The sequence below is a fragment of the Euwallacea fornicatus genome, chromosome 22 (genome assembly GCF_040115645.1).
Source record: "Euwallacea fornicatus isolate EFF26 chromosome 22, ASM4011564v1, whole genome shotgun sequence".
Classification (NCBI taxonomy): Eukaryota; Metazoa; Arthropoda; class Insecta; order Coleoptera; family Curculionidae; genus Euwallacea; species Euwallacea fornicatus.
Genome location: NC_089562.1, coordinates 3111241 through 3136556, shown reverse-complemented (window position 1 = coordinate 3136556; position 25316 = coordinate 3111241). Strand labels below are relative to the sequence as shown.

Genomic DNA, 25316 nt, shown 5'->3' with positions numbered 1-25316 from the left:
CTGAAGAAAAAAAAGCAACAACAAATTGATCCGGTCCCTTTGGACTCATTAAACGTTTCTCCCGTGTAACTGCCGAGGTCTATTTTAGCCATCAAAGCCCTGGCCAAATCGGAAAATAACACCGAATCAGCTGATGGTCGGTCTGGCCCAGATTTTCGGCCAACTTCCTTGAGGTCGCTCGACTTTCACCTCTCGATTCCGCTATTGTAGAGTAGTTTATAAATAATAAATGAGTTCGCATATTTTCCTCCAGCAATTTGCATGTTATTGAATGATTTGAAGCATATAGAACAATACCGCCTCTGGAGTACGTGTAATTTCATCGCAGTAGATGATTAAAAGTTCCGTTAACAGACTTATAGGAAACGAACAATGGCAGGCAATTAGGGCTCCTATCGCTTACGTGACACCAGTTTTTTTCTAAAAAAAGCGCGCTAAAAATAAAACCCCGTTCCTTGGACAATGGTGACTCTTTACCGCCAAATCCCCCGGAGGATCACCGATGTGAATTCCAAAAGAAATGACTCAGACTGAAGGAATAATTGACACGGCATATCATCGGTATTTTCGAATTGTATGCGTAAAGACGAAAAGGTCAAAGGAACACTAAGAATACACGGCAATACTATAATAAGCCAGCGAACACGCGGGACGTGGTAGACCTTAGTACAAGTATTTTCTAAGATCATTTTTATACCTTTGCTCTGGGGGGAACGAAACGTATTCAACATGAAAATCAAGGTAAGTGGGTTCGGAACCATTGAGCATAAATTTCGGAATTTTATCCGATACAAGTTGACACTTTATTACCATCGTCACTAGGACATTATTACTCATACAAAGGCGACACCTATCGGACGTTCTCCTTACTACTGCAGAGAACATACAATTCGGCAGCGTCTGAGGTGTTTGTTTTCCAAACTGCACATGTGCACCACAAGACCTTATGTTTTGTTCGTCGGCGACCGAGATCTCGATGACTGTTCCGATGAATATCCGTCAGATTCGAAATTTCTGATAAAAAAATTTGTTATCTCCGAAATGGTCCAATAATAAAATTGATTACACAAATTGGGAAATTCTTTTTGCGGCAAAGTCGCAATTCACCAGACCAAGGCGTTCGCCAATCGATCTCCACTCCTTCTTCAAGGATAACGTACTTTCACCAACGCACAATGCATCCACGTTGAGCCGAATGAATAACTTATAAGTCCAATGCCATCGAAATGCAGCAACTACAGGGTCATATGACCGAAAAGTAGACCTTTCAGGAACTTTAGATGTAATTAAATGCTAATATCGCAATGTATTACGATTCGAATGTGATCTCCAAGAGGGGTCGAAAAAGAGAGTGGAATCGTACTGTAAAGGGAACTTGTGGAGTTTAACTTAAAAAATGTGAAATTGATGAATTTGATGTGCGAACCGAAAATTCGGTTCATTAAATTTTTTTTTCTATGTACGCCCTCGATACGGGTTTTAGCCGAATTTTGAAAATACGGTTGCGCTCTTTTACGAAACCTGCTAAACCCAACACCGTAACGCAAGTACATGGTTTTAGACTTTGACCAGATAGTACTCGATTTGACAACACAAATCTGGTTGCAAAATAGTTGGCCGGAGTAAATCCACGAAGGTCACTCAATTCCAGCGGTTCGATTACCTTTTTTGTCTTTCGACGACAACCCTATTCTACTGCATCCGGCTTTAGCCACTGAGAAACAATACACGAACATGCACCCCAATTTCTGTTACATAACGCAAAAAAGTACGAACTCAAAGGACACATTTAACAACTGGACACTGGAGAATTTACATATTAGCGCGACACGGCTTCTTCGCTCGTTCTCGAAGAAATTGGTTTGAAGTCGCGAGGGTTAACTGTAAATGGTCTTCCGGTATTCACTAAGAAGAAGAAGAAACCACCAGGATATCGCGGTTTTTGAGGACTCCGTCACGGCACCGGGAAAAGCTCGAGGCATGACACGCATCGGCCGTATCGGTCTCACCGGGTCGACTACATCAGCGGCAGATCAAGAACAGAAATCGCGGAATCGCGCCTGCGTTGCCAAATTGCGCTCCGTTTTATCAGTAGAAATGAGTTTGAAAAACAGACCGTCAGAAGATCAGTTTAAACAAATTACGCATTCATGAAAAAATATCTGGTGAAAATTAGTGACTGGTCTATACGAATGTAGATAACAAAAACACTTAAATCTTAAAGAGTTCCAAATGAGGACAGTGTTTTTGGCATAGGTGCCTGAAATTTTCCCCTTAGATCCATCCCCAACTTATATATAAGATCGAAATTAGGAAACTGTTAAGTTTTAAAAATTCGCCAGCTCTGTCAAAAACGCAAGCATCTTAGCCTATTTCGATCCAATCTCTGACCGTCCTTTTATAATAACACATACAACATGACCATGGGCATGAGCAATACACACATAATGAAACTAGTGGAAATGAGGCCTGTCGCCTGACGAATCGAGCACCTGCAGGTTCCTCGCTTGCGCGCGCATTAATACCCAAACGGCCGTCATTTTTCAAATGGCACGTGGTGCGCGGCAGATGCATGCGCCGTAAATTTTTTTTTAACTTCCTAAGAGACATTCATTAAAGGTTGAGATTTTTCCGGAAATGTTTGCGAAATACATAGATTTTCGCTTAAACGGGACTAAAATTTCTCGTTGCAATTCTTTGTTCGACGTGTTTGCATTAGATACAGAATAAATGCGTCGATTCGGGAGACCTGGCAACGCCAATTTATTCGCGAGCCACCGCGTGTATGAGAAGGTCTCCGCCACATACATAGATATTATGCGTGTGTTGCTGGCTACGATTTATTATTTTTATCGATTTGTCACTGTAATGTCCTTGTCAGCTGGCTGGGCGATTTTCAGACGCTTGATTAGTGATCAGACAATTAATAGTAGAAATTAAAAAAAGATAAATCGGCAGCTCATTCAACAAATAACGATCATTTTCCTAAACGGGTTAACTTCCTAAAATCCACAGAAAACAATGAAGTAGCTTTAAATAAATATACAGGGTTGTCAAGATGCAAATGGAAGTAGCTACGCCGAAAGCTTTCAAATACACTTTCCCATTTACGATATTAAAGTACATTGACGTGCGACATTTTGACATTTGACATTTGACATTTTTTACCACAATCCTATCGATAAAATATATTTTTTTCGTGCGGACATATTCTTTGAATCGGATTAGCTGCATCTTTTCACTCTTTATAAAAATGAGTAAGGCAAAATATGACGTTTTTTGCGTGCCGGAGAGAGATGAATAAGTGGGTTTTCGTTGTTTTTCCTACAGGCATATTGATTTTTCCATAAGATGTGGTAGGTCATTCTAGTTTGCTCGATTAATATCACAGAACAACGAGAACTACTTTGCAAAATTTCAGTTTCGCTGTGTTTAATACAAAATTGCGTAACTTGGACAGGCACAATTTAATGCGCCTTTTAGATCTAATGGTTTCCTAGATTCGTGAAGTCATCCTTAAATTGGAACTCTCAGTATAGCTATTTTCAATTAAAAATCAAATGTCTTTCCTTTCAAACATTGAGAGAAGCTTTGAGAGGGAACACTTTGCGAACACCCTGTAGATTTCAATCAGTTATAAGAAACGACGAACTTTATGTTATAAATTATTGTGTTGCCATGTGAAATTGGAAAACGATTACAAATGAATAAATAAACTACAATTTCTATTGTTTTAGTGCCAGTGTCCAGTTCATTATTCATTCCCTCGAAAAAATAGTTTTGCGATTCTTCCAATTCTGAGCATAATCTTAGTAGGAAGGAAGTCACCTTTATCAACACTAACCCACCGAAATTCCAAAGCGTTAAAAAAAAAAAAGATTTCAGTTTCCCCTCAAGTTTTAAACAGATTTTCCCAGCGGCATTTCAGATTCTTGTTTTTCGAGCTGTAGAATGAAGTTTGGAAGTGACACAGCCCTACCAAGCATGGTGGAAAATCGAAGGATATTAACCACGATTTATTAATGACTATAAAGTTACTATGGGGAATAAAACGCATTGAAGGAGGTAAAGGTGAAGGTTTCGCATCTGTTGTATACGTTGCGTCTCATCTTGGAGCAACATTAACGGCTCCTCATCAAGTTAAATTGAACAATGTCAACCGATTCGATTCGTAACCAATATCAAATTGGACTGTAAAAGTATGAACTAAAGGCTGTTACAAAATGCCGCTACAGGCGAAGGTGTACCGAGCACTTTTCATTTCAGCTTGCCTAATGCAAATAACAAAAACATAATGTCACCGCTATTGGGAAATTCGAATTTGATCGAAAGTCAGTCAATCGTGATCGTTGGTCTTTCCATTCTTTATTCTATCACGCACAATACGAAGTTTGAACCATTTGAAGAGCAACAGTCATTGCCTAACTCGTAAATATGGCCGAGGGGATATTCTGGCTTGTTTATTACGCCATTGTTCTTGCGTCGTAACATAAACTATTCCCATTGTAAAAACGTCAGGACCAACTTGGTCCTGTAATGCCTGTTCCTTATAGTCCGTAAAAGTTTCCATTCTTCGAATATCAGAGAGAATTTGGCGGAGGAAACTCTTTCCAGTTTTCTTTGTCAGGTTGGATATGTGATGTATATGACTTAGTTTTTTTTTTTTAAGATAAATATTGAATATGAAAAATTACTAGACGGGATAAATTTTTGAGTGGGAGTTTTTCTTTTAACGCGACGCGGGCCCCAAAAAACTAAGCAACACCTACGGGTCACTTTTTTTCGAACTCCCAAAAACAACCGAAATACGTGCAGATAAAAGATTTAATAAATAACCAAGCCCTTTAATTATTACTCACTCCGGGACTGGCTACAAGTGTTCGAAATTGTTGCCATTTGTTTCATTAATACAAATTGACGTTCGCCTTATTCACGACTTTGTGCATGCTGTTGGAAGGGCTCTTTTGCCTCGAATTACTTCTATGACGCGCTCTATCTGTTCTACCGAACTTTCCGTGTTACCCCACAAGCAAAAAATCACACGGATGTAGGTCTGGTGATCTCGCGGGACATCTTTTCAACCCATTCCGACCTAAGTACCTGTCAGATAATCGGTTATTTAAACCGCCCGGTACTTTTTTTTACTTCTTTCGTGCACACGCGTTTCAGGTGTTTTTGAGATTTCGAAAAAATGTTACATAAAGATTTCGCTTGGCTTTTTGAGGTCAATGTCGCGTTGAAAGGATAACTCTTACTGAAGATTCACCTTGTACAGTCATTAATGAATCGACAGCTTCTCTATTAACAGGAAAAAAAAACAGTTTTCACGAGGTACGTGTACGGTAAGTATTTAAGTAACACAGCAGAAATATTTAATAAAAGCTAATGAACTTATCATAACGAACTAAAAACGCATCTTTATTTCTCTTTGGTTTACCTAATTAAAAGTCCACCTGACGTCAGATGGCACAAGCAAGTATTAATATCAAAACACTTTTATTGATAAATGTCAAGAACTTTCTAATGAAGAATGCTTGAGCGTTACGGTGCTCAGACTTGGTCAAGTTAGACAGAGGTGCCAAATCGCAGGTTTGCAGCCGAGATCGATGCGAAAAAACGTTTAAATCGCAAGTTAATTCGAATGAAATCGTTTTTTGAAAAATTTTCCCATTAGCACGACTCATTTAAAGATGTTGTAGTGTGGTACGAGCAACAAGCTGACTTAAATTTCAGCTTCATGTTCCAGGTCCACTGACTCGAACGAAAACCCGACTTAAAACAAGTCTCGCTTGTATGTGCCACATTTAATTAAAACTGAGAAACTGAGAATTAATTCATAAGATGGCAAATTACAGAAATAAATTTTGTTATTTAAGTGCGTAATTAATATAACTGACTTTTGACTATTATAAATCTGGATTGACTCTTAACATAACATCCTCTCTCTCTCTCTCTCTCTCTTTCTCTCTCTTTTTCTCTATTTCTGTCTCTCTCTCTCTCTTTCTCTCTCTTTTTCTCTATTTCTGTCTCTCTCACCAAAAAACGATTTTGTGAAAAATGCTCGTTTACCTTCCAAGGCGACTATACCAGATTGAAGAGATTTTCACATTGAAACGAACGACTTTTTTCTTCGCCAACCAAATAACGTTTTTCTTGCGTTCAACCCCACAACCAAAAATAACCAAACTGGCTGCGCGATAGAAAGTAGAGCTTTAACAATAATAATATGAAACAATTGCAGGAAATTAAACGCGTAGGTACTGTTAGTCATCGAGTCACGATTCTGCGGCTGGAAAAGAATAATTAGACGCAATACTGTAAATTTAATTGTTTTATATGGTAATGCAGCCTCTGAACTTCCTCATGGTCCGCATTCAAATGGTGTAATGGGACTTATTCCACGCGCAAGCACAGTTATTTCAAATTAGCTGAATTAAGCTTAAAACTTTCATAATTTAGTACAAATTATTTCTTTTTGTTAATTCATAGCGATGCTATTAATTGAGCATACTTGACGAGGACATACATTCTTGCAGAAATGTAGACCAATGAACCTCTTACCGCGGTCTTGCTTGAAACAAAGAATTTATTTGCTATTGCTCCAATATAGAAAACAAGGTTAGTCAATTATTGCGGAATAGACGTCATTAGTGTTTATATTTGCAAGTACCTAATCATTGCCTTATCTACATGAGAATTATTGAAATGATACTTATTTCCTGATGAAAAAGTTGAGCTTGGTGATTTTTACAATTACTCGATTTCGCAAGTCCCAAAAGCCTAATAAAATTGAAACGGATCAACGCGCCCAGTTCGATGGAACCAATTCGATCCAGGGTTGCAACACAAATTGTTTATTCGTTTATTTTTATGGCGAAATAAGACCGTTTTATCTTCGAAATTTTCCTATACAACAGACCGGGCGCGAATCAACTCTAAAAGTCCGGTGCAGATATTTAATTTTGCTGGGAGTTAAATGTGGCTTCGTTATTCCTCCATCGCCCAATGATCGGTTAAATTAGCACAATACGTACTGAAATCACTCGGGTCATTAACTAGGAAACGGCCAAACCAAGCTAGTTTCACTTTCACTATAAACATGACATAGAAAAGGTTAACGCAGCACGCTTCGTTTGCCCGTTTTACACTGCAAATTGTGACAATTATAACGCAGTGTTATGTAACATCGCCTATAAAGTAACTGCGCCTATTATGAGATTGAGTGCCGAATTGAGTTGCATTTAACACTCATGTGACTATTTCAGAGCGCACGCTGGATAGAGTGTATCGACATCCCACTCCGGCTTACGTCAATAAACAGGAACAACTATGCATTTATAAGCAAATGAAAATTGGATCGATTTCTAAAACGGAGTGGAGTGGAGGGGGCGGAGATAACGAAAAAGCAACAATCTACGCTCTTTTGACAAGTTACGGCGCAGCATTAAAAAACATTAGCGACGAGATAATTACGTAAAAGGCGAGAGTGAGAATCGAACGAGTTACACTTGACACTTGAAAGAACATTTTGGAACGTACCCTGGATTGGGAATGTATTGCTGTCTCGCTCGACTTTATCCGAAGAAAACAGCAATTCGTTTTCGGCAGTGTCAATCATAGCATGACGCATTTAATAAGATGTTTTATTTATAACGACAAGGGGGAGTTTCCTACCTCAGTACGAACGGGCACGCTAAACTTTCTTTTAATTCGCCATAAAGGGGCGTATAAATAAATAAATAAATAAATAAATTTAAAAAATCGTACCCCTAGAGAATTAAGCAAAATTTATTCCCTAAGGCTGAATAATGTCCTGCCCGTATTATTCTGATTGATCCAACCTGTTTTCCACTCGTAACGAAGGTTTTTAGTCGTGCTCAATTTCCTTTAATGTCAAGGAACGCCTTTTCCGATGACTTAACAGAACATAACGACTGTAGTTGATGATGACGTCGAGGTTAATGATAATAATTAACAACGTTTCTTCTGGATAACTGCGCCGACCGATCCACAAATTTGAATTGCAACGTCATTATTAAATAATAAATACACAAATGAAAGTTGACATGTTGCATCTATTTTGCGCCTCTTGGGGTTCAAACACATGTCGTGGACGCTTTTGAAAACGGTTTGAAAACCATCGTATCTGACTTCGACGGTTATGGAATAATGCGATATTTACGATTTCAGACCTTCATTACCGAGACAAACGGCCTAAGTCTCCGGAGGTGGTTAATCATCGACGAAGGGAGATGCCGGCGACAATTCCAACCAGAGTACCGTTATAAATTGTGTGTACTTTAATTCAGATTTCTTGTGCGGAACTTCTTCAAGCCGTGCGGGTAATTCGCTTGAATTCCGTATAATTGCCCAAAGAACTGTTATAACCGAATTCTGCGCAATTCATATTTTAATAATACGTCATGAAATGAGCAAATGCGGACATCGTGATTAACTGGCTGGTGTTGAATGTAAAGACAAAACAAGCATTTTATTTATGTAAATGTGACGCGCCTAGACTAGGGACTCGTGTATAGTGTAGGTGACAAGCATAAAAAATGCAAATGTGTGTTACCATCCAAAAAACTGTTATTATGACTGCAAGCCTGACACGCTCATGCCACACCAATTAAATCTTGTTCCAATGTCCAGAAGACAATTTAACATGGAAATTTGGACATAAAAGACATATTAATGAGGACGATATTCCAACAATGAATGTTGTTTGCCTGTCCACACAATGAACCATTTTTTTCCTGTCGACATGACAATTCAGTTTTCCTTACTGATTGAAATTGGAACTTTCATTCGCCATTATAATGCGCTACTATAAGGTAATAGGTGAAAGTTATATTCAATGGGAAACTACTACTTTTTCTGTTTCTCCACACCAATGTGTATTAACATGATATAACATTTCTCATGATTATAAAATGATTGAAGTTGCGTTTAAACGAAAGTGAACGTCTGAAGATTCGGTAAACGGATACGTGATGAAAAGAACTTGGTAGAAAATTGATTAGAACTATGACGAATTCATTGCCAACGACGTCGGAATCGACTTTCGAACTATAAATGGATGCATAGTGCGACGCATGCAAACAATATTAATCGACTGACTCGCCTTTGAGTTTCCGCTGTTTTAGCACCTTTAACCTTTTCAGTCCTCACCTTTATTATTATTTTGTGAAATATTGTGCAAGGCCGTGAGCGTTTAACTCCAATGTGAGGTCCGACTTCCTCGTTCTGAAATTGAACGAAAATCACACACAACTGTAAGCCGATAAGTGTAAGCCTCAAAGAATCCCGGTGTGTCAACGTAGCAAGGGGCCGATCAAAATTATTCAAAATATGGACGAAACATCTATGGGCATTAAATTTTTTAAATAATAATTAAATTAAAAATTGATTAAAAAGACTTAGGAGGAATTGCTCTTAACTGATCGGACTGAAGCGGACTTTGGAAGTCAATCAACGCATTTCTAATAACTGTGTTATTAAACTCGACCAAATAAATAGGATTAAAAATGACATTAAACTCAGTTGACAAATTGGATCCAGAGTTTCCGGCAGAAGCGGAAATCCTTTTAAAATAAATCAATGGAAAGCGACTATAAGTCGAGGACTTTAATAATACCGCACTGTGATAAGCAGTTTTCAAGGGAATTATGGTTCTCGAAGTAGAATATTTGGTCGTTGAAGACGATTGATGCATCAGACCTGTAGTTTCCGTGCGACCAAGCCTTCGTGCATTAACTGATACACCCATGGAAAATAAATAATAATAATAATACTGGAACCTTCATAATGGCGATCTCAAGACCTTTCCCCGTTACCTTCGAACTCCATTAGCAATTCCATTTTCCGACACCATGTGCGCCTACCACCGCAATGCAGCGTCTGAATAGCTTCTTCACAGCTTATTTCTTAACCGATATTCGACACTTATGAACTATTTTAAGCCCTTGAATACGAATCACGACGTTTGCGATAGTAAATAAAATAATTTATGCAATCCTCATCCTCCTCTATCAAATTGCAATCAACAGGATTAAAGAGCAATTTGGAGTTGACTGGGAGTTCTTTCCGATCACGTTGAACTGATGTCAACACTTCGCAGTTTTCCATTCAGAATCCCGTAGATACGTCCAGAAACATGTTGCGTTATACTTTCCTAAAATATATATCTTCACGAGAGGATTTACCTTCATTCCCCCGTCTCTCAACGTCGACGTTTTTGTAGCGTTGTTATTGTTTTTCGTTTTGCACAAAGTTTAGCGTTTTTTAAATATTTGTCTTTTCACACGCATGGCACGTCCACGGGCAGAAATGGAAGAAAAGAATATTTTCTCTAAATGCGAATTCACACTAATGGATTCTCGGGTAACGAGCTTCAAACGGCAGATTTAGGCCGAATTTGGTTAATTCGAATTATAATTAAAACTCGTAACATGTTAATTAAGAGCTGGGCACTGAACTGATGCGTAAATCATGTTGTGAATATAAAATAATGATTTAAAGGAAACAGGTTCATGGCCTCGTTACAGCACATAGATCTAGAATTCGTAGTTGGACAAATCTTTCCCATACTCGTCAGAAAAGTTGTTTTCGTTTCTGTTATAATTAGTTGTTATGTTAATTGCAAAATCATCACATTCAAGTCTTTCAAAAAACTCATCGTTTATGCAATTTATGTGATGCAGCAGACACCTTTATTAGCCCATCGATGGTCAGCAGTTCCTCGCGAATTGCTTTTTACAAAAAAAAGTAACGTATGAAACGTACGTACAGGGGGCAATTCTAAATGCCCAAAAGTTTGACCACTCTTCGTTCCTCCGGTAAAAAACGTCCAGTTACTTTACGCGTGTCATCCGTAAAGGTCTCTACTGAATTTAATTAATCGATTTATTCAATTTTGTATTTTTCAAAACGCCTGCAGTAAGGCGGTAATAAAAATGCATTGCCTCAGTCTGATACGTTGCATTAGTCGATGACTATTAATAACCGATCTATTTCTATCGGAGACCCAATTTATGTCCGGCACATGATTTTCGAAAATAAAATTCATATGGCACATACCAACTGTACGTAATAATTCGATAGATATTTACGCGATTCATTATGCAATGATTTCCATGAGAGGATTCTTCTCTCCCCCGAGGAATAAAGTTACTTCTTAAAGGTATTGTACTCGAATATCAATTTAGCCTCTTTACAATGTGCGTGTGTAATTTCACAATTTGATCGATGGTTTTCGTTTATTTTTAAGGTGGCACCATTCCAAAACAATAGACTTACTTAAAAGATAGCTCGAGGAATTTTCCGCTTATGAAATTTTATCGACTTAAGTACGCTAACGAAGATGATGATGATCCATTAAACATAGGATTTCAGCTTTGAAAGCTACCGTAATGATAAACGAATTAATAAGTTCGAACAGTGTAATTTCAAGTTCCGATTTTGGCCAGGGCAATTTAAAGAGTAACAGTCCATGAGCTTCCCAGTTGGCCACGTGGCGTGAAAAAGTGTACGTTTTTCTGTAAGTTTTAGCTGCAAGTGCCGTAATGATAACGGATAAATGATGACCCAGAAAGATGACTTTATATCACGTCAAACAATCGGACAATAATGACTTTAATAGAATGTGCCCGTTTGTCGGACTCTGCGCGTTCAAAAATTAAGTTTGCCGTGTGCGTGTGATTACACGGGTACCACAATTATGATCATGGATTTCATTGAATATGTACCGATCTTTATGACCTCACTGTCACAATTGTGTTATTTCATCAGCAACATATAATTTTCAACCACATTTCTATTCGTTCATACGTTTCCCGTTGTTCCTTGTATTTCTAACATTTCGGTTTTTTTTACATGGCCTCTTTACCAAACTCCTTTCTACACAATTTACAAAGGTCCCAAGCGTCTATCTCACTTTTCGAAACGTCTGATTATTTGCTAAATTTAAATCATGCGCAATATATTAATATTTGCCAAATTTATTTAACACCAGATTCCTTATTTTTGCACACATTGTAAACAGCAACCCAGGTGTTGACCTCAGGTTAGTGATTCACCAATGTGACCGAGCTCGTTTTGCGCCTCAACAAGTTTCCGTAATAAATTTAGTAACAGTGACGTCACGGGGCTCGTTACTTCAACCGTACGACCGTAACGATGCCGCATTGTTTGGTCTACGACCTATCTACAACCTGTGAGTTTCCATTCCGCATTCCACAATTCGCGGATTTGGGAAGGAGCAAGGTAAACCCATCATTGTTTGAGCTTTTGTTTAATCAAAAACCGGAACGTACCGATTCAAAAAATCAGAACGTTCCGGTTACTGAAACTCGTCCCTTAAAATGGTTTGGACTTTCGGAGGGGAAACGAGAGATATGTGACTGACAACCGTTTAACTCGATCGTTACCAATGTCAATGAGTCAGATCGGTGATGGAGCGTGTAGTCCGTTAAATTACGCAGCTGTCTAAAAAAACTTAGCAACATGATTTTGGAATCTTCGGTTTCTTCTCAATGCGATGCCTATGAATAGATGCATAATGAATATTTAACACCATTCATAACAAGTGGGTGAATTTGATGAATTTTAGTCGCACTGTAACATGAGCGCCTCCCTCTACGGGCAACCTCGCTAATGAAGGTTTTTACGGCAGCGCCATCTCTGAACTGACCGAACGATGATCGTTCTGAACGACGTTTTCCCTCCAGATTTTATAATGAGAAAAATACTTAAAAAATTCTGTTCCTCGTGGAATCCTCCAACATATGATTGCGAGATTCGTATGCAGAAGTGTTTCTCCAATCTCCCGTTCCTCTTTGATTCGCTTCCGTTATATTTATTAGATGCAGTGGAGGTACGTGACATCCGCGCCGTCGTCCTTTTAAAGGACGTCGGAACGGGCTCATGTCCTTTCGATATCAAAATTCGCCACATTGTGACGTCTGGCAGAGTTCTCTAACCTCATAAAAGGGAAAAAGGCATAACTAACAGGGAAGGGTCACGTTTCGTTAAATTGCACGAAGTTTTTATGACTAAATTACTTTGAAACTAGTTTTCCTCTTGGAAAAGTTGTAGTTGATTATTACTTTCGTTGGGAGGACCTGAAGAATTTAAAGAATAAACGACATCAGTTTTCAAGTATTCTTTCTATCATTTGCATACGTTGAATTTCTGTTATCTATTGCCTTTTGCTCGCAAAAGGAAAACCTTGTCCATTTACGTCATACTGACTTTAAGGGAAATAATTGCAATAATAATTTATTTCCTTGGTCATTTCTAATTGTTAATGAATCCGATTATGGAGTGCAATAACAGCTTTTTTCGCCGCCAAAAAAGGGACAAGTAAATGTATATTGTGACCACACTTCTAACCCCCCTTCATGAGCCCCCTCTTCGTTCGGTCGTAACGTCGTTCCGAATCTCCCATATCGGTTGTTCATGAAAATGTCGTATTTCGTATCAACTAATTGCGCATCCTAAAGTAGCTTCGTTGGTGAATGTACTTGTTGCAGGACGCTAAATTTTTTTTTGCTTCTATAAAGAATTTTTAGCATTTACGTAACGTCTGGGGCAAGACTATAAAGTCGTTGCCCCGCATACGTATCGTCTGCAACTTGAGGGTTGTTTATCTTTAACTTTGAAACTTCAGTAGGTACATCGCCGAAGCTGGAGGAATTACATGCAATTTTGAATTAACCAACTTCCATTTCAGTATTGAATTCAAAATCAACTCCAATTGCTCGTCTTAAAGTGCGCAAGAAAAGTCGGTCGGATTTGTTTCCAATTGAAGAGTTCACGACTGACACAGGGCCGGTTCCAGGGAACAAGTTCTCCGCCGCTTATTATCTTTTCCATAGTCGTTTCCATGCCTTCCTGCTACCAGCAGTAACACATAATGGCATTTTTGAAGAAAATAAAGCGAGTGTTTTAATAGGATACCGAAGGTTTCTTTGTCGAATGGATCGTACTACTCTGTGGAGGAATGCTTTATCGATAGCTTTTTTAGGTTATCTGCGGTTTTATTGCACGAGCTGATATATTAATCTTGAGACCGGACAACGATTAGCCGTTTATATTGACCGCTTCAGAACTAACAATTGATTTTTAATCAATTTTTTTCTGTGTTAATTCATAACTTTCTTTTAATATTTTGATTCTATAAACGTTTCGTGATTTACCTTTAATGTAGTATTTATGCCCATATATAACCCAGGTGATGACTTTCCATTTTTTCCATTCCAATCTCGTAATTTTACTACTTTGTGTCTACTTCTGCGTAAACGCTATAAGAGTCGAAATTTCAATTGACTTCTGACGTCTAAACTTAACACCTTATCTATTACGTTTACATGAAATGGGAAAACGAAACTTGTTAGAGGCAGACCAGTTTCAATTTCCTCTTCGAAAACGATTGAGCAATCGATTTCTCATCATCGACGCAGGTAATTACACAATCTGAGTCCAATTTCTGCAATTTATTAGAATACCAATAGTTTGATGAGGAAAAGTGAAATCGTTAATTAAAATTTAATTTATTTCGTGGGGACCATGTTTATTACATTGGTGAATGCTGAACTCACTGGGAATTTGCAGTTTCGCGAAAAGTTTAATCGACGTGACAAAATAAGCATTTTTATGTATAATTAAACTGCATAAGAGTGGAGCTAATAAGAAAATCTCAGATGGTACAGTTTGCATATCCAAGGTGACCTGGTGACCACTCCTTGGAAAAAAAATCGTGGTTGCATAATATGTTTAGATGTTGACAATTCCTGTACGAACAAATTAATTAATCTACCCTCGATATTCTCCACTTGACGACTTAACACATTCCGTGCGTTAAAATCGTCTGAAAAACCTTCAGCATTCGCTTGATTCTCGTGCAGCCTCACAGTCAACCTCTACCAAACACGTCGATCATACCTGGGCTCAATTTACAGGTTTTCCATAAGTGTCGTATGTTAATTAAATTAACAAAGCGTATGTCGTATCTGCAATGGGCAATTAAGAGATCGGTGTTATTGAATCTTTCAATACCGATTGTTCGCATCGTAGGAGTTATTTCAAGGCGAAAAACAATTTACTACTGGTTTTTTAATTAGTTGTTAAGCGCTAAGTAGATGGTAATTATTGAGGCTTTCGTAACGAGTCGCTCGATCATTCAGGTCGCACTTCTGCATTCAGATCTCGCCCAAATGTCAAGTATTTTACAATTTGCTTGAAAACAACAATAAGGACGCGTTATTTAGTTGTAACGCACTAAAATTTTATTAATATTGATTTTTGTGCCCGCCAAGTGAGCAGGGCGGCCACCCTTCGTTTAGTTCGAATAATGCCTGGGATCGACGAAATCGACGAGGAAAAGAAATGAATTACCTTAATTCTTTTTTCGCGAAAAGTTGGCAACACAAACTTTTACTGTTGAGTATTATTGGCTAAACAATTTCTATTGCTTCTACAATTTTAGGAACTACCGCTAGCAACGCTTCCAGAATAATCGATGATTAATGGGCCAAAAATAAAGCCACTAAAACCTTTAATCCATATAAGTATTGAGGAAAAGCACTAAAATAACGGTCCGGCCACGTGTCGCGTTGCAAAAATCACGTATCACGTGACTCCAACAGAGATTCCCCCGAACAAAAGCAGATCGGCAAATTACCTCACGGATCACCTGCATCAACGAGGTGAACTTCTATTTATTCCTGGACCTTGCCGTTAACGTACAAGTGATAATATTACATGTCGGTGCGGTACTTGGTCTCAAATCGGTGGTGAAAGACGATACTTGAAAATTTTGGGCGTTTCCAGGATTTTTTTGAACTTCAAAGAGCAAATATCCTAGACTCGCAAGACCAACTGTAATGAGAGAATTTATTCGCCATTTCTCAGAGGTATCAGGAAATGCCAAAGCTTTCGGCTTATTTGAAGAACCGAGAAAATTACGAAATTTTTTCAAGACTCCTCGGCCCCGGAGCGCCACGAAATTTGAAATTTATTGGTCCCTATCGAAGTGAATCCGAACCTTAACGAGTCTCCTGAGGTTCGACGGATTAAAAATAATAAAGATCTTTAGGTAAAATTCGTCGGGTTCTAAATGCTAAAAATGTTATTTTCCCAACTTTTCAACTACAAAAAGGAACAGGACGTTAAAGCTCGTACGTCTACCAGTTTATACAGGGTGTTTCCTAACTACGTGTAAAAAATTTAAAGGCGTAATCCTCGACTGATTTTGAGTCAAAAATGTCTGACAAACATGTGTCCGCAAATGCCTTATTTCCAAGATACAGGGTGTTGACTGAAAGACGTGGAAAAAGGTTTTAAAGGTTTCTAAAGGTTCGGTGGTATTTACCAACTTGTTTATTGTTAGTTTTTTTTGCTACTTTCACTACTATAGACAAGAGAGTCAGTGTTATTTTGGTGTTTTACTCTTTAAAGTGAAAGAATTTAGTTCTGTGTCCCAAAAATCAGATTATACCTCAGTTTTGAAAATTTTTCAAATGCCCAATTACACTAATCAAGAAATGGCCAATATGGTTTTTGTTTACGGCCTTGCTGATGGCGAGTGTTTGGCAGCGAGGCGCATTTCCATGGAAAGGTTTCCAAACCACCAAGCTCCCAACCACCAAACCTTTAAAAACCTCTTTCAACGTCTTTCAGTCAACACCCTGTATCTTGGAAACAAGGCATTTGCGGACACATGTTTGTCAGACATTTTTGACTCAAAATCAGTCGAGGATTACGCCTTTAAATTTTTTACACGTAGTTAGGAAACACCCTGTATAACAGTGCCTTCGACGTGCAAACAGAAAACCATTTTTAAAGTGCCAATGTCTTTCTTCGATTAGTTTTTTTTTTTGTTTACGCTGAGCAATAATATTAAGAGGGGGTAGCCCTTTCTGATATCGAGGAGTAATAAAATAGAATGCTCAGAAAAAGATCCCTAGGATAAAAACTCCTACTACGAAACAATGATGCCATCGTTGGTATGGCGAAGACGTGCGGCCGCAAGCAAAGGAAGCATTCGGGATGGGAAAGTAAACCAAAGCACATAAAAATGACACGCGCCGTGGGACGAATAAATAAACGGTATAAGGCGAATTTAATGTCAGTGAATCATTCCTTTACAATCCGTGACATTCAAATAGGATTTTGGCACATACACCTAATGACTAATGATACATGTTGGCCGTCCCGATTGGTTAGCTAGTTTCGACTCTTTGACCGGAATTATTTAAATGGCAAGCGTCCTCCTGAGGCTTTCAAACGTACATCTTCGAGATTCACTAACTTGCCAAAACGACATAAATCGCGCATGAAGCACTACAGCTAATTAAGACGATATTGGTTACGTTTTAAAAGTAAATTTATATTACCGAACTAATTTTAGGTTAATGCCCTAATTTCCCTTCGCCTGCTAATTAAAAACCATAATTAAAAGTTTCCACTTCATTTCCCATTGTCCCAGTTTCACGTTATAGGTAGACTACAGGTAATAGTGATATCGGCTCGCGGAAAAACCCGATAGTTGTAAATGGACTCTTTTCGAGATAATTTTTAATCAAATAATCAAAACTTTTTCGCATTTATTATAGTTTAAATTACTTACCCATAATTAATAAGGTTCAGCGTTCCACAATTAGGAATTTGCATAGAAACGTGATTGTATTTTAAAAATCGGCTCATTCAATTTAAATAAATTTACACTGATTAGCGGAAAATGGCACTTTTTGTCTGGAATACTTGTGCCTGTGACCCGCAGCTAGACGTTTCAGTTTGCTGTGTAGATAAACGAAACTTGTTAAATACGGAGATATAGCCGGAGATCATATCGAAACGTATTAAAGCCCATGAACTTCCTCCTTTCCTCGACGATACGTCGAAACACAGGTAAATAAGTTGTTTCATTGTGAAACGACTGATAAATAAATTAGTGCCTGACAAGGGGTTACTTAGCGTTGGGGATGAGCCGATTAAGCATATAAATACCTGCGAATTCAACAAAATAGCGGGATCTGGCTTTGTGTACGGGGTGAGTCGGGGGGACCGTGCCAAACTTCAGGAGCGCGTCGTATATGAAAAATAAATGTAAAAAAACTCAAATGTTGTTATCCGATTTTCGTTTGTTTACAAGTTACAGCGTAAATAAAATTAAAACGTAAAGTTAAAAAAATTTATAAATTCCATAAGAAATTCCATAAATTAACGTTCGGATATCATAGTAAATGTTCAAAAATATCGCCATTAACTTCTGAACATTTTCGGCTTCGTCTATGAAGACCATTCGTTGCGCTCCTGATTGTTTCATGTCTTTCTTTAATAGAAGCTGCAGCATTTCTAATGCGTTGAATTAGTGCATCTTTAGTGTCCACTTTTGCTCTGTACACTTCAGTTTTAAACCAACCCCACAAACAATAGTCTAGTGGTGTCGGGTCTGGAGACCTTGGAGGCCAACTAACAGGGCCACCGCGACCAGTCCAACGTCCAGGTAACGTTTCGTCTAAATGTTGCTTAACCTTTATGTTTTAATTTTATTTACGCTATAACTTGTAAACAAACGAAAATCGGATAACGACATTTGAGTATTTTTACATTTATTTTTCATGTACGACACGCTCCTGAAGTTTGGCACGATCCTCCCGACTCACCCTGTATAAAAGAGACCGTTCCTTCCCTCTCATCGAAAAAGGCATAGACTTAACGAAAGTGAATGGCGTCAACCGGGACGGTGTGATGGGAGTGATTGTTGTTCTGATTAAACCCACGAACTACGATTTCGTACTTGACATCGTTGGTCAAAATTGCATGGACTCTCTATTAGAGTGCAGATGTAAATTTCAGGCTATTTAACGTGTCAATGACACAATTTTACATGTTGAGTAACGTGTGTCCTATGATTAATAAGAACACCGTTGTCCTTTACTGCCCAATACTTCGCTTTTAAAAATCGACACAAGTGCGTATCCACTCATTTTCGAGCTTTCAATTTTATAAACAATAACTACTCAATTATGTCACAATACCAACGGTGGTGAAGTAAACTCTCTTTGTCCACATCAGCTTTATTGCGACAAGGACGAACCCCTCCGCCATATTTATATAATTAACTTCAATATCTTAATTGTCATTGTATTATTGCTGAATTACAATGCTCGGCGAGCTTCTACAGGCAAAACCTAGGCTAATACCTGACGCATCTTTGTTGGAAACGTTCTGCAGAAAAACCTTGCAAGGATACCACATTGCGTCCTGCAATCGAATTACATAATCACGAGAACACAGTGTTGATCGGAAATGGTAGTTTTACACACTAGTAGCGTAGAAGTCCTACAGTGAGATCACGGAATAGCGCGGGAACCGTTTCATGACACTCGTCATATCGAACCCGTCGATCACTAAATCTAGAGTACAAAAATAACGCGCACACGGTACTAATTTGCACCAACTAACCTAATATCTGCAACCAATTAAGGTGGGTTAATATCAGTGGGTAGACGCGACGACCCGGCGCGTAATACGGAATTTTTATATATTAGTACATTAATATTCACACCATCGGTAGGTACTACAACAGACATCGTAGCAGTTCTGACCTATTGTGTCACCTGACAAAATTTGAGCACTTCACGTGCAAAAATCGACTAATAAATTAGATAGCGATAAGGGGATCCATAAATTCTAAGTGACGTAACCATTCGTTTTCTGTGCCGATGTGAATACCAGACCGGCAGGAATAACTTTAAATGTAAAATTCTATACTCTCTTAGATGAGATGTACGGGCAATACATCTCCAACATCAGCAGATAAATAGTAACAGCATCACGGCATTAATCTGGGTTAGTTCAGATTTTCATGTTCTTGATTACATCAACAACATTACATTGATTATCGAGTATTTAGATATATTGCAACTATCAATTTCTAAGTTTCGATAACCGCATATGGCCGTATTGCATCGACGACTGCTCCTGCTCGATATATCGCAATATAGACAACAGATTATTTGTGTCAATAAAAATAATCTGGCCCAGGTGTTTGAGTGCTTCACAGATGGTGAACTGCTCATTTGTGTCTCGTGTCCATCGCGGTAATAAATTATTAACTTTACTTAGTGCCGACGAAATCCATTGCTGAAGTAATAATAAATCCGGTTCCACACCAGCTAAATTTTCTAACTCATTGTTATTAATGAATGAGTGAAATCGAGAATCGATTTCGTGACGAGCGAATTTTCGAAAGGGCCCCGATTAATTTTTCGCACAGGTGCAAATCTTAACCCACAGTTTACTTTTTCGGCTTATCAGTATCTCGACGTACATAAATAGGTACACCACCCCGTAATTGCGCAATTCGTGAAAATATCAACAGAATCCTGTTTATCGACTAATAAATACTTTTAATGGGACCATTATCACTACGCAAATAAATCGTCTTATCGTAAAAAAAAAAATATTGGAGATTGATTTTTTTTTTTTAAACACTTATCATCGTTTGGTAAAACTTCCTTAAAATTTGTGGTTTTTGACTTATCGCGTTAAAGTTCAGAAAATGGCGAAGCCGAACCGAGTCAAGTCGAGATCCATTTAGAACATACATTACCTTGCATAAAGCAATCCATTCCAGATTGGAGCAATAATGCACACAATACAAATGGTTATTCGCATCATAATAAATGGTTGGTTTCGCATCGACATGTATAACAGGTGTGTGGAAACGCGTGAATAATGCTCGAACTAACGGCATATACGAAATATCTCACAAAGAGTTATTGCAAAATACTAGACTAGAGCTGATCGTCTAATGTATCAATTTCCAAACAATGATCTTGCACTAATAGCAGATATGATTCATGATCAAATTGTATAGGGTTTGGCTGATATTCAGTTACAGCCCTAACGTCACAGATACTGTTGAATTAAGAAACAAACACGCGTTCATTTAAACGAATATCAGTGGAGAGGACAATCGTCCTGTAGGTAGAGGAATGCCTGTTGTGCAGATAGAAGCTATGGCACGATTTGTGGTCCAGATGTAACTCTTAAAGCCAAGTTCTCGAACGTTTCTTTTCAGGTCGATACAGATTACTTCAAGATTGTTTAGGTCCACACGGGTTATTTTTAAAATAAAACAGTAAATCTCCATCTACTCTCGCAGTTTCGTTTCGAATCCCCTGCTTTAGCTCCAGAATCGTTGCTCGCCACACCAAATGCTTTTTGAACTGTAGAATTTTTTGGCAAACAGTTTCCGAAAATTTACACGTCACTGGCGAAGAAGTAGGGATAAAATTTTTTTAAAACCATCGCTACACAACTAATCATTTTTTATAGTTAATTTAAATCTTAACGAAGTTGACGAATTTTCCTTTCGTGGACCAAGATCAAGTTGAAGATTCGTTTCGCCGGATAATGCAAACTTTTGCACCGACGCTGATGAGGGGCACTCAGGAGACGCGATTTTTAAAAACTGAATCGTCATGCGAATTACTACTAAAAGCTCCCACAGAACTGGCTAAATATTAGTCCAATAAAAAAAATTTCTTTGATTATAAACTTTCCATTTACCCTTTAAAGTGGGCACTTTAATGTGGAGAACCCTGTACACACTTTGACTTAATTCAATTTCTAAGTTTTCTACCAATTAAAATTTCGTCAATGCTGACAAACTTGCGCAACCATCGCATTACGTCACGCTTGACTCGAACGCGTCAGAACGTATTCAAACTTAGGACTTCAGCCATCGTTAAATGCGTCGACTCTATTTAGGTGTTGTTATCGTGACCCAAAAAAAAAAAAAAAAAACTGGAGACAGAGATGAAAGAACTTCCGCATCATCGGCAACTGCCCAAACAATACGGCGGCAAGGTTGCCGGTGTCGCCATCATCCTCCTGCGGGCCTTAAAATAATCAGGCTGCGCCAATAAAACCCGCAACAGCGGAGAAATGTTTTGGGAAAGTGCCAGATGCTCCTGCTGCTGTTTTGCTTTCAATGACCCACAGCCATCCCGCATACAAAATACGGCCTTTTTGTAAACTGGAGATAAGTAATAGTTCAGTCAAAATTAATGGGAAAAAATTCCATCTAAATAGACCGTAATAGAGCTTTCCCATAATTTGCAAAGTAAAATATGGTAACGTCATCGTTGGCTAAGAATTTGATTGGCCGGCGAAACTTGTCACCTTCTCTATTTCTATTAACGTGCGCCACCTTTGGTCTTTGTTTAACGTTCGTAGCGAACCGAGATGGCCAGACTTGTGACGTTCAAATGGCCGACAATAGTTACAGTTTTCGCGCATGCACATGTAGTGATCCTCAGTATCTAAAAGATATGTTATTCTGCCTTTCTATTATAATAAACTTATTAATTTTGTGGATAACGTTAATGGCGCCTTCTTCAGGTTCACCGCCATTAGTGACCTAAACTATAAATTTTTCGGTTTCCTTGCATCACAATTTTGTATCGTGATTATCGACTTCAATCTCAGGCATATTAAATGCGAATTCGGCTAATTTGCCGCAAACGACATTACATTCTGCACATTGCGTTGTTAAAATTGGCAAATTAAGCATAATCCACCTTTTATCACGAGGGATTGGAATAAATTGTTCCTGAAAGGATCGCCACGAAGAGATCGTAAAATCCTTAAGAGGTACCATAAATTTCTCGTAATTTCTAACAAATTCCTGAATTTCAAACTAGATTTTAAGAACAATGTGTATTCTCAGGTTCCTATTTGGTATAAAAAAATGCTATGGTTTCTACGCATTTAGAAACCAACAGTAATTATCGCGTTGTACCTATTAGAAGACCAATTTCTGCAATTTATTTAATTGACAATTGGTAGGTGACATCAAAGGAAGATTAAACACAATTAAAGGTGAAGGCTATTTTCTTTATCGGTTGTTTTCGTTCGAAAACCAAGTCGTAGATGTATAAACTGGAAACTACATAAGATTCTACACGGTATATTTACGTTCAAAATTTCTTTTTTTTTTTTTTAATTGTTCAAAGTCAAAATACTTTTAGGTGCTAGACCTGAAATCACTAGCATTTCCAAATTGCAATCGAAAATAATTCTGACATTTTCAGAGCTTGTTGCGAGTTAGACGTGCCAACAACGTTAGAAATTTTCTAAACAATGCTGAAAGAATTGAGTGATTTTAATTAAACTATGCAGTTGTCCAAATGAAATTTCAAGACGACAAATCTGTTACGAGAAGACACTTTAACTGTAAATAGAAAGTGGGTTCGACGTAGAAAGATTACTTGGAGAAAAAATATTTCGACTTTTCATTCAGAATCGTGAAATTACTCATTTTTTCTCTCAAAGATGCCAGAGTTGCAGCACCAGATATTAGCGAACTTTTCCATTTTCCTGGTAGTTTTCATGGCCACCAAATTATCTCGTGTGAAAATGGGAACGCGTGCACCGTGTCACGAAACTAACGCCTTGATAAAACTGACTACATATTTCCGTCCATTCTCGGCGTAGAGCCCAAAGATGAATCCTAAACAGATTTCAAAGGGACAATGTTGATCGAAAGAACTTTTCAACAATTTTCCCTAGCAGCTTTCAATTGTCTTTTAATTTTTCGTTAACGGAATAGGGTCACACTTTACTAAAGCTTCCACCAAAAGCCATTAAGATCGGATAAAATGGGACATTCGTTTTTCCTTTATCCCAGATTATTTCAAAATCTCGTGCCGAATCCATTAACTTTTTGTCGTAAAGATGATAAAACGGTGTAATCCTATAGTTTTCAACTCCGCTATTAGATAAAACGGAAGATGTTGAAGAAATAAATAGTATAGAACAACATTGAATTTCCTCAGCCTCATCAAGTTCAAAAACTTTTAGGTTTTTGCAAGTTCCTGGGAAATGGTGAACGAAATTGAAGAACCTTAATGCAAATTGGTGAAGACTAATAAGTTTTCGAAGATTCCTGTAAAATAGTGAAAATATACTAATAATTTATGCAAAATTGAAAATATTCAGATCTATTCGCAGTCCTGACAAATCGGACGTATTAACTTGAAACGTTCTCCGTGCAATCATTTCGAGTATCTACACTGTCGGATGTGGAAAATCCTCGTTTAAGTCTACAAGATGGTACTTTCTGAGGTGTCAGACCTTCAGTATGAAAAGTGACAACGAAAGGAAATGGAGTAAATTTAGTAAATTGTTCGTTTGGGGGTTTATGACTAGCACAGAGTTGACGTATGCCCTCCAAGCATGAAAATGCGCGAAGTCGTTCTTCATCCCAAAAGCGGGAAGAGCGAAGGACACACTGAAGTGCCCGCCTGTAAGCAAAGGTCAAGACGTACACAGCAACGGAACGTTGATTAATACGACTCTCTTTTCCGTAACGCATAAAATACAGAATGCTTATTCAGACGGGGAGGTAATACTAGGACTCTTCTATAACATAGAAGGGTCGTTCAATAAGGTAAAGACCAATGAAGTGTGGAAAGTCCTGCTGGCCCGGGGAGCCCAGCTCCAGCTGGTAAGAAGGGTAAAGTAGTAAAACCTATTTGACCTGCAAAATCCATTAAAATCAGAGCTTTGAATAAAAAAAGGATTGGACAAAAACTGTATTTAAATGAAGAATTAAAATCGACCGTAAATAAAAAAAAAAAAAAGAAAACGTTTCGACTATCATCGGTTTTTAATAGCTATAAGCACAAAAAACAAAATAATTATCGTAGAATAATTTTAAGGTTATTGTTTTCATATGTTACAGACAAAGGACATAATGTATGTGATTATATTCTTTCCTTGTAACAGTTCACAGTTATGTCTTTCTTGTCTCTGTTTGCGCATGAGTTCTTTGTTTAAAAGCCATGAGAATTGGGTTGTTTCTAGAATAATTTTAATCGGACCTCTTTAATAGGCAAAGCAAATATGGATATCAGGATTCGACATAGATTTCGGTGATCACGTGTGTGTACAGCACAGAGGAAAACGAGACGGAAATTTTCAGCTTAGCTTAAAAAAACTGTTTTGATTATTGTAATGTATGATAATCGATTTGGCAAACAAGCCTAAATTTTCAGTAATAAAACTATGATTTTCAGAGCGTTCTTGAAATTGTTGATTATGTTGGGTCCTTAGGAGGATCAAGTTTACCTTAGCTTATCCATTTCTTAAGAAAGGGATGGCAAATTCAAAAGTTCAAAGATTTTCACCCATGTTTAACTATCGTATTGAACATTTCCAGAAAGAACTCACTCATTTCCAACACAAAATTTTGGAATTATCGGTTTCGAATTATAATCAGGCTATTGAAAAGTGATGTA

At 38.0% G+C, this 25316-nt stretch overlaps 1 protein-coding gene across 6 annotated transcripts in view; it reads right to left on the bottom strand.

Moving 5' to 3' along the window:
- Positions 1-25316, bottom strand: part of trc (Serine/threonine-protein kinase tricornered) — a 47412-nt gene that overhangs the window by 11089 nt on the left and 11007 nt on the right. Inside the window, exon 1 of one of the 6 annotated variants that reach the window (XM_066295069.1) lies at positions 19209-19395. The exons of 4 other annotated variants lie outside the window; for them this stretch is intronic. In XM_066295069.1, the coding sequence (XP_066151166.1) occupies positions 19209-19263 (55 nt within the window). In that variant the 5' untranslated portion in view covers positions 19264-19395. Of the gene's footprint in view, positions 1-1663; positions 2036-19208; positions 19396-25316 lie in introns of those variants that run through there. One more of the 6 variants, XM_066295068.1, reaches the window with a different exon arrangement.